Source organism: Amphiura filiformis, chromosome 10, assembly GCF_039555335.1.
Source record: "Amphiura filiformis chromosome 10, Afil_fr2py, whole genome shotgun sequence".
Taxonomy (NCBI): Eukaryota; Metazoa; Echinodermata; class Ophiuroidea; order Amphilepidida; family Amphiuridae; genus Amphiura; species Amphiura filiformis.
Window position 1 is genome coordinate 42,603,996 of NC_092637.1, and position 11,218 is coordinate 42,615,213.

General features: G+C 37.8%; 1 protein-coding gene across 1 annotated transcript in view; it reads left to right on the top strand.

Annotated features, from left to right (window-relative positions):
- Window positions 1-10,341, top strand: part of LOC140161901 (transient receptor potential cation channel subfamily M member-like 2) — a 48,147-nt gene extending 37,806 nt beyond the window's left edge. Inside the window, exons 21-25 of the mRNA XM_072185197.1 lie at window positions 640-805; window positions 2,262-2,385; window positions 3,695-3,882; window positions 5,360-5,495; window positions 8,694-10,341. Coding sequence (XP_072041298.1) covers window positions 640-805; window positions 2,262-2,385; window positions 3,695-3,882; window positions 5,360-5,495; window positions 8,694-10,341 — 2,262 coding nt within the window. The remainder of the gene's footprint in view (window positions 1-639; window positions 806-2,261; window positions 2,386-3,694; window positions 3,883-5,359; window positions 5,496-8,693) is intronic.
- The last annotated feature ends 877 nt before the right edge of the window (window positions 10,342-11,218 follow it).

Genomic DNA, 11,218 nt, shown 5'->3' on the forward strand with positions numbered 1-11,218 from the left:
GATTTGTTCAAAAAATCAATGTTTATCACTTATAATTAATATTTTATTGAAAGACTAGTCTTTAATTGATGTCTAACAGGTATCCAGAAGTCAAAATTGACAAATGTCCCTAATTGAAGAAGCATTATTTAATATTTGAGGGATTTTAAAAACTGAAGGCTTAAAAAATTTTAAAAATTTTAAAAAAGAAAAGAAATCCGACCGTCCGACCCAACTTTCCCATTTTCCCACTTGAGGGCAACACAACAATATATTTTTTTTGGCCTAATGGGATAAGCTGAGATATTCCAGTTGAAATCCACACACAGGCTATGAAAGACATGACCTTGTGAATTTCAAATGGGATTACTTAAATGGGCAGGGGCGTAGCAAGTGGGTGGATAGGGTGGATGAAGTCCAGGGGCCCAAGGGTTCAGGGGCCCAAAGCAAAACCAACAATGAAATGGTTAGGGATAAGGGTGATAAAGAAGCCCTACACTGCTTCTTACCATGGGCCCCCCGAGGCTCTTGCTACGCCCCTGTAAATTGGTGAGTCCATTTGAAATTCACACTCCCTTTGTGGGATAATAAGGTTATGTCTTCCATAGAGGGTATATGGATTTCAACTGGAATAGCCCAATTCGTGTTCCTCCTCCGCAGGTCAAGGAGATGTTTGGCTTCCTCTTCATCCTTGGCATCTTCTTGCTTGGTTACGGTGTTGCTAATGAGGCACTCGCCCATCCACATAGCCCTTTTAAAGCAAACAAAATCACAGCCATCATATATCGGCCGTACTTCACAATTTATGGAGAATTGTTCCTTGACGGTAAGAAAAAACTGGGGGTGGGGGAATTGGACTATAATGATAGGGCCAAACAATCACATTGATATATCTCATGTCCCATGGGATGATAATGTGGTATGCGTTTTTTATTTTATAGTTTTTTTTATAATTCAACAATGCCAATTTGGGGTATTATACAGCCTGTCTCAAAAAAAATTGTGCAAGTGAAAAGCGCCTTCTTTGGCAATTAGAAAATACCGGTGTGAAATAATGCTTACATCAACGTCACGGGCGCAGTCTTAGCTCTCAAATGCTGTTTGATCTGTTCAATTTGCTTTTTCCAATTTTGAGATATGTTTATTTAACAACGAAAGGGTAAAATCACAATTGTGCCACTTTTACTAGGGAAGAGAGCTCTACATGTAAATCAATGAGAGCTGATGTTCATGCGTCTAATGCACTCCCTCTTTCGGGGCGCATGCATTAGACGCATCAACATCAGCACACGTGCACTATTTTGTCTAATATAGCTCCCAACAAGTAATACGCGTTCATTAACCTATAACATGTATGCGCAATATTTGTTTGTCTTTTAACATGTCTTAAGTGACTAAGAGAACAGTATATTTACCATGATAAAATCATTGACATGCATATGTATTTAAGTTTTACAGCAGAATGTGAAATATTTATTTATCTTTTAATCTCTTTTAAGTGGAAAAAGCGAATCATCATTCCTGCATCATGATAAAACAGTAAAAACAGTCAAAAAAATTTGTATTATGTAATTGATGCATTCTTTTGATTTCACGAAGGAACTCTTGATAAACTTGGTGCTATCACTGTTACATGTAAAGCCCTCTTCCCTAGTAAAAGTGGCACAATTGTGATTTTACCCTTTCGTCTTTAACTAAACATATCTCGAGATTAAAACAAGCAAATTGAACAGAACAAACGGTATTGTCGAGCTAAGACTTCGCCCTTGACGTTGATGTAAGCATTATGTCACAACGGTATTTTCTAATTGCCAGAGAGGCGCTTTTCACTTGCACAATTTTTTTTGAGACAGGCTGTATATCCCAATTCTATAGTGTTGTCATACAACACCCTCATGTAGGTTATAGTAGGGCCTAGAGAGTAGCATTGAAATAGCATTTCATCCAACACAACTGTAATTTCATGGGTTTCAAGTATTCATGTTGTGTTTAAGCTGTATGCAATACATTTTGAAGTTGCCAATTCAATCAGAAGCAAATTTGAAACTATGTTATGTTATAGCAGATTTTTTAGGGGGGGCAAAGTGAATTTCAGGGGAGGCAAAAATGACCAATTTTGCGCAAAATTGCTGCAAAAAGTGGAAATTTACGTAATTTTGCCTCAAAAGTTGGGGGCCAAGAAAATATTGGGGGGCTGTAGAGCTGCCACTGAAAGCTGCCACTGAAAGGCTATCATAGTGATTGATTAATATGTGTTGTACTCATTATTGTTTCCCATCTAGCTGATGAAGGGCCTGACCATGGGCCTGACCATTCAGAGAATCATCCATTATTGCCAGTCATGCTTGCCATTTACCTGTTGCTGGGCAATGTTCTACTGCTTAATCTGCTTATTGCCATATTTAGGTATATTTGCTGCTTTTAGTGAATGTGCTTGCACAAGTTTTACAGTCACTGCACAAAATTTGCACAACTATTCACAATTTCTACAGTGTGAGCTAGTGTGTCGCTGCACAGATTTTGCACAACTACTTTAATTTACTTTCTTGCTTGCTTGCATGCTTACTTACATAAGACAAAGAAGATGAGCTTATATGTGACACAATCTGCTCCATGGGGGCCAAAGGCGGCAAATTTGAAACTGAGATAAATGTAAAAATATGGAGTAAAAAAACGATAAAATACACAAGAAAATAGACATAAAAAACTTCATAACTTTAGAACCAAGTATGCTAGACATTTGTTGTTTTCAGTAAATGATAGCTTATTGTATGTATAATGTAATAATTACAGTATTTCAATTTTCAAAAATGCCTCCTTTGGCCCCCATTGACCAAGATCTTGTCACATATGAGTGGTGCCTTCGATTTGAACATAAGTGTCAATCCATCTAGAAAAGTGAAGAGCGGACAATTGGCCTGAGTTGTCAAAAAGTGGCTGAAAAAACCCCAAAATAATGGCTCAGTTTGCCAAAAAGTGTCGCCCATACCTTCGAACCACAACAGCAAGCCAGTCATATCCTTATCCTGCTGTCCTTCATTGACATGCATTGACTTATGTCCCTGGGGTATTCCCCACACCAATATTCCCCCACACCGTAAAAAATTGTCTACTTTTGGTGGCAAACAAATATTTTTCTGTGGCTTCCATACCACCCTAAGCTCATATTTTGGTCATGTTTACTACCTAACAGCAGAAAACAGTCCTTATTTTGCAATTTTTTGATGTTTCATGTGCGAGGTCCTGCCAAACATACCCTTTTTTCTCATTTTTGATCATCATAAACGTTTTATACACATACCGTCAATGTGTCTTGAAATGTGGTGGACAATTGACCTGAATTGTCAAAAAGTGGCTGAAAAGAACAAAAAATGGGTAATTTTGCCAAATGGTGCCACATCCCTTCTGTCTCCCTGGGATTGACATCCATTGCACATGAATGCCCCTTTTTATGCATTTTTTTGCACAAGCTTGATATCCACCTCAAAGTACATGGCCCCCTCAGGCATTAACTCATAAAGGTATGAGGTTATGTTAGTTGTGCCACACGCAAAATTACTAGCATTCCAAGTACTTGTCAAAGCAAAATTATGAAACATGATCTTCATCCATGGTGTTGTCATTTTTAAAGACAGTTCTTGTTTCCACTGTCATTTGAATTAACTATTTACAATTGTTTTTCTTTCAACATTTTCCCAACATCATTTCGTTTCAGTGCTGTTTTTGAAGAGGTCCAAGAAAACTCTGTTGAGATTTGGAAATTTGAACTTTACCACCTCGTGATGGAGTCATCAGAGCTTCCGCTGCTGCCAGCACCATTTGTTATTTTTGAGCACTTCTATTACCTATTCACTTGGTTACTGCAAAAATGCCGCCACAGGTGTTGTAAGAAGAAGGGGAAAGGTAAGACAAAGGCCCGGGGGACACATCATCAATTTTGGTATGTTTCCCTGGAATTTTGAGGTGGTGGGTCTTTGGGACAGCGTATTGGTAAAAGGGAGTCTTTCGGTGCTGTGAACGGTCAAAATGAAGGGTCATTCTCAGTTTTCTAGTTGAAAATGGTATAGAAAACCAGAAATGTGTGCTTTTGGAAGTGACTGGGACATCAGTTTGAAACTAGGGGTCTTTCGGTGAGAGCTTTGACACCAAAAACGAGGTGGGGTGGGGGTCATTCAGTGAGAAGGCCCTCATATAAGGTGGTCTTTATGTGAGACTAGGAAAATGTTGTCAAACAGGGGGCTCTTTCTGTGAAAGTGGCAAAATTTGAGGTCAAAATTTAAAAGTTGACAAATATTTGATATAACATTTTCAAAACATCATCAGAATTTAAAATTTATTGAGAAAAACTTGGTCATTTGGTGACAAAAGGGTCTTTTGGTGACAGGATAACGAAAAAGGGAGTTATTGGGTGAGAGGGAGCTTAGTAAAACCAAAAAAGTAGGTCATCGGGTGAGAGCGAGGTGATAAATGGGTGTTTATGTGGCCGCACATCCCTGTCACCCATTTTCAGTGAGAGCCCCCCTCCTGGAATAAGCAAATTAAGGTCTTTTAGAGCTGAAATGATCAAAATCAAGGGTGTTTCACACCTGTTTTAGTAGTAAAATTCAGTGGTCTTTCGGAGCTGCACGGTCAAAAAACAGGGTTCTTTCCAGGGAAGCATTCCCGTATGGTCATTTCTGTTAAGTGTCCCCCCCATAAAGGCATCGTTACTTGATGGGCTCAACTGGCCTGTGGCATAGATTTCTTTTCCATGTTTAAATATGACATACATTTGAACAAATTTGCGTGAAGCTTGTGAAAATTAGTAGTTTTTAACCTAAAATGGTCAAATATGCTGATAATGTGGTCCAAAACACACACTGCATTAAAGGCCCATTCAGTGATTTGCTCATCCGGACGATTGTAAAAATCATCAAAATTCAGATTTTGGTACCTTTGTCATTGTCATAGATGTGCTAACATAGCCTGCCAGTGGTTCTGCCGAAAGCTGTGCATTTAAGACATAATAAGACATTTTACACGAATCTGTAATTTATGACAGTATCTAAATTAGCTACATGTATTTGAATGGGGCTTCAACTTCGTCAGTACTGATGTTTTCTTTGTTTTTTGACAAATTTGTCATTTCATAAATACCAAATGACAATTTGAATGACTTATCCTTCACTTTTAAGCAATTTATAAACAATTTTAATTTATTTTTTTACACTTGCACTGGGATCACTGAATGGGTCTTTAACATTGGGGGAATGATTGTATGTATACCATCCCCCTTATCAAAATGTTGGGGACCAGTATTGGGGGATGCATATTTACGCCGATGCAACCGACTCATTCTCCAACGAACGATTCTAGCCATTCTGTTTGTTTTATTTCACAGTGAAACTCAAGTACAGTAAGAAGCAGAAAAGGATGTTGAAAATGTTTGAAAAGGAGTGTGCTGCTGATTTTAGAAAGACGCGAGCCGAACAAGAGCGTGATGAAATACCTGAGAGGATAAAGAGATTAGACAAAAAGTAAGTAATGGGCCAGTCCAGTTAAAATCCATACACCCCGTTTAGAAGACATGACCTTAATCTCCCACAAAGAGAGTGTATAGATTTCAAATGTAGTCGCCCATTAAAGGAGTATTTCATGATCCTAGCATCCTCTTTTTATGACATTTTTCAGTACATATCCACGAAAAAGCCTATTCCCAAAATTTCAGTTGATTCCGATTTTGCGCTTTGCGAGTTATGCATGATTATGTGTATTACACTGCTCCATAGACAATGCGTTGTAATTTCGTTCTGGTGCACCAGAACGAAATTCAAATTTAGCGATATTTTTGCTAAACGAATTAATCTGCAAGAAATATTTGGTACATAAACATTATGTAGCCAGAGGTTTCGGTGATATAAAAATCTCAACTTTTTTTGAGAAAAGTGGGGGGATGAGGCTGTGGATCACGAAATGCCCCTTTAAGGTAGCCCTATTGGATATTCACATTTCCTGTATGGAATATTAAAGTCATGTCTTCTATAGGGGGTGTATGTATTTTTATTGGAATAGCCCAGCTAAAATGCAAATTTCACTTCTGTCTGGTAACCATGCTGTTAGGATGGAAATAACCAGGTGGTGGTCGCCGTGCATCCTCTAAATTCAGTAAATTTTCATCGTCAACCGTGTAATTGAATGGGATTATTTTGAAATTTTAAAACGCTTGAAATATCACAAACAAATAGGACAATGTTAATAAATAATATAAATACAAGCTAAAACCGTTGGGGTTCGATAATGAACCCCACAAAACTAACCGAGTATATGGAAAATGCCATACGGCCGGGCGGTTTCACAAGTTGCCGGCTCTATCATGCCACTCGCCGCCTGGAAATAACATCAATACTGGAGGTGATGTTGAGCTGTTCATTTAGGTCTCACTTGTTCAGCATTGGGCTATTCCAGAAAATAAGTGCACACCCCCTATAGAGGAGTAACTTATCAATCAATGAAATGTCTGGATTTCCAAGTCAGCTTTTTGAAAACGACTGGAATTCCAGTAGCCAAAGTTCCTGGAAAAAGCCTGGAAATGCAATTAAATGAATGAAAAATCATGCAAATGTCCTAATGAGCCTCTCATATAGAGGATTTTGCATTTTGAACTATTTTTTGCTGTTTTTTCACCTTTGGAAACTTTAAAAGCCTGGATTTCCAACATTCATGACTGGACAAAAAGTCCGGATATTCGAACTCCTCTATAGGGGGTGTGCATCAATATTTTGGAAAAGCCCATTGTTGTCACCCAAAACCCCATCTGTTTACATCCATATCAAAAGGCTGCACTTGTCAGTTGGATGCTACATGTGTTTCTTAAATAGCTTGGTATTAATACCAGACTCATCTCAAGTGGAGGTCACTTCAAATCATCCCCAAGTTAGGGGCGACACGTAAACGAATCGGCAGTTCGTATCTGATGCCGTCAGATATTTGCAGTGTGTCAAATCTGACGTGAGTCGGGTCCAAATCGACAGTTTCATGTATCCAAGCATGTGATTTCACAGCAGCGCTTGTGTCTAAAATCGGCAAGGTATAATATTTGACCCATCGATAAAACATAATGGGCACTTGAAACGCTAGACCGACCAATTACATGCTATTGTTGTCAAGTGGATTTACCGCTACCCTCCGTGGAGCATGTCTATTGATCGTGGTCCCACTTGTAAATTAAGGTCTGTGAGTCGATGTGCGACTCATTCCATTCACATTCAAACAATTAATTAAAATAATCATAAATGTTAATTTTAGTTGTTAAAATCAAATTTCTTGTTAAAAATTACCACACAAAAAGTCCAAATATGTTTGGCTCTTTAATATAGGCCTAAATATTCTCGGGAATATTATATTTTACATTGCACGAGCAGTGCAAATGACCGACCAATTACATGCTATTGTTGTCAAGTGGATTTACCGCTACCCTCCGTGGAGCATGTCTATTGATCGTGGTCGCGCTTGTAATTAAGGTTTGTGGGTCGACATGTGACTCATTCCATTCACATACTGAACTAATTAATTAAAATAATCATAAATGTTAATTGTAGCTGTTAAAATCAAATTTCTTGTTAAAAATTACCACAAAAAAGTCCAAATATGTTGGGCTATGTGATATAGGCCTATATATTCTCCCGGGAATATTATATTTTACATTGCCCGAGCAATACAATTTATAAATGGAAATTTTCAACTCTATCTGCTGTGAGAATGTATGGGATTGTGTACTTATCTATTTCATTATTTTTATCACAAAAATACTTAATGAAAAAAGTAAACTATTAATTTAAACACATGTGAAATTTCGCATTATATTCGCATTATATGAATTCCCGGATGAAGAGCTCGGTGTTAACATGGAGTCATATTACTGAGTAGGCCTGTGATTGGTGATTTATAATGTAATTGTGTAACTTATTAATTATTTCAAGACAACATCAGTCGGTGTCTCTAGGATTAATTATAAAAATATAATTTTATTAAATTTTTCTCCAAAATATTATTGGTCCTTTGAGTTATTTTACAGCTAACATAAAATCAATTCCATTCAATTTCATTATTATAACTCAATAAAATTAAGGCAACCGATTTCTAGCGCACAATTTATTTATTCATTATTTTTTTATTTACTGTTATCATTATTATTTTTATTTAATTTGGAAAAAATATATATACAATAATTATACCTATAATATTGAGTTATTCACATAGACAGGAATTTAGGCCTGGAGCTCACACAAACAATATAACGTCATTTTGATCTATTCTATAAATAGTAGTACAAGATTGGTGGTGAACTTCCAGATAAATCAATATTGATTCTCAAATCACGCACTGAGTACAGCCTATTGTTGTTTTGTAAGTGGTACTCAAGTATTCTGATAAGTCGATACTTGATTTGAAAAGAGTGATAGCTCGATCAATTGACGTTTTAAAATCAAATCGGAAACTTGCTATCCGATGTTATGATATTACAGTTACAAAATTGTCTTCAAAATCCATGAGTGCAAGAGCTTCATATCGGCATTGACATCAGACTTTGTACTGCGAAAGCGGACAATCGTATCAGATTCGTTTACGTGTCTCCCCTTACAATGGTTTAGGAATACAGAGAATGGTAATCTTGTTTTCGGTACACTTTTCAATTTCTATTTCTAACACATGTTCCATTTTCATTTTTTTTTCAGAATGGAAACTCTAAATAAACAGTATGAAGTAATGAGTATGGAAGTTACTAAACAGTTGCAGAACCTCAACAAAAACTTATCAGCAGGAATCCACCATACACCGGACTTACTAGTGGACTCACAAGATCAAATGGTGACCTCACAAGGTCAAATGATGACCTCACAAGGTCAAAAGATGACTTCGCAAGGTCAACTGATGACTTCACAAGGTCAAATGATGACCTCACAAGGACATATGGCAACATCACAAGGTCAAATGATGACCTCACAAGGTCAAATGGTAACCTCACATGGTCAAAAGGTGAACTTGCAAGGTCATATACAACAGGGTCAATCCCTATCAGGAACAGATAAGCCATGTGAACTTCCTTTAGACAAAGTCAAAGAACATGACACCATCTCACAAACTTCCTCCATTATATCAAATGATTCCTCAGCAAGTCAAGGGAAGAAGAAAAAAAGAAAAAGGACTGCAAAAGTTACACCTGAAGGAAACCCAGATGAGGAAAGTACTAAATGGGCAAATAAACAGCCTGGGGTTCCTATACCGACCTCTGTAACACCAGGTCCACTCCAGACTCGGTTATCTAACGTCCAAATTCATATGGCACCCAGTACTGCAACCATGTCTTCAAATAGTGAGAATTATAACATGCCCAGTCACCCTAGTAGTAAACCTAGTGATAATAATCAAGAAAACATTTCTGATAGCAAACAGGGAAGATCGACAGATCGCATTGGTTCAGGGATAATGAACAGAAGTAGCATAACTGCTGAACAGCTTCTGTACATGAATGCCCTATTAGACGATTCCTCTGCTGATAGCACTACTCCTGATTCTAAAACGCAAAATTTGACTAATGAAGCAAGCATAACTACAGACCACTTAACACATGAGTCACCAAATGCCAGCAATAATGAAAACCCTCAAAAGGGGCAAGATTCTGTTGCATACGATCCTGCTAAGCCACCTACTGAAATGGGGACTACAAGACCACATATTGGTAGTACCAATTCTGCTGACCCAAATCCGTTTAGTGTGGTCAACATCAGTCAAGTTGCTAGAGCTAGACAGAACAAGACTTCAAATCCTGCTTCTAACACCAGCACTCCTGTGACTACAACTAGAACAGCTTGCCCATCACCAGATGTACTGCAGAGTGCATTTACTGCAGGAGCTCCAAATGTTGCATCTGGACAACCTGTAGATGTCAAGCCATCTGGTGAATCAACCGAGACATCTTCGAAACATCAAGACAAACGCATGAGCTTCTCATACATGGATGAGGTCCAACAGTCGGGATCTACACCCAATGCCTTGTCAAGTATCCCAGATGACCCAGAAGGGGAAAAGGTTGCCAACGTGTCAGATAAAGCACCCAAATCTGATGAAAAAGTACCCAAATCAGATGAAAAAGCACCCAAATCTGGTGAAAAAGCACCCAAATTGGATGAAAGAGCACCCACATCTGATGAAAAAACACCCAATTCTGATGCAGAGTTCAAACATAACCATGATGACCCTGATCTTTGTGGGGCTATAGAAAAAGCACCCCATTCTTCTGATACAGCACTCAAGAAAAGACGTCCAAAGCGGTTGCCAATGACAGTGGATGAGTTTCTTAATAGTTCAATTGTTGAAATGTAGGAGCCAAGGTGTGGTGGAAGCTGTCCCCCTTTGAAACAAAGCAGCAACACAGACTTAGTGGCCCATACCTATTTACCAGTGCTCTTAGGCAATAGAAATAAATTTGTTTGATCTTCGGATCGATCGTCGATACTGCTTTGATACTTGTTATTAATGAACTATCAACTAATTAATCATAATTCTCTCTCTGTCTCTGGGTCAGATGGCGCAGGATTGCGCTGCTGTGGTCTTCACAAGAGTACGCCATCTACTTCTATCAAAAGCCAAACGTGTTGCACCATACATTCTGTGTGATGAAACGTTCTTCACATCATTTGTCCAAGATGTTGATGGACCTCCCCTTCCACGATGGCCTTCCACAGCTCCCTGAAGAATCTGCTTCTCAACTCCACTTACAATGTGGCCAAAGTAGCGCAATTTCCTCTTAATCATAATTAACACTAAATTTATATTGATCAATATCACTACTGGCACAAATTATTATTTTATCACAATTAACAATAGTCAATTAATTGATTTCATAAATAATAAGGATCGAACAAGCATCGAAGGTCGATCGAAAAATCGAACTAATTTGTTTCTATTGCCTTCAAGGCAATAGAAATACTAGTAAATCGGTTTAATCTTTTGATCGACCATCGATGCTTGGTCAATCCTTATTATTTATGAAATCAATTAATTGAATGTTATTATCAAATTAATCAGTAGCAAGTTTATCTCTGAATTGACAGGTGCTAATTGATGCAATAACATTTATACATCTCTTAGCACTTGTCAAATTCAGAGATACAATACCCTTGTTACTGATTAATTAACCAGGCAGGTTTAGTTCACCCCAGAAGAATTTTTTATGAACATATGAATTTTTGCTTGTATT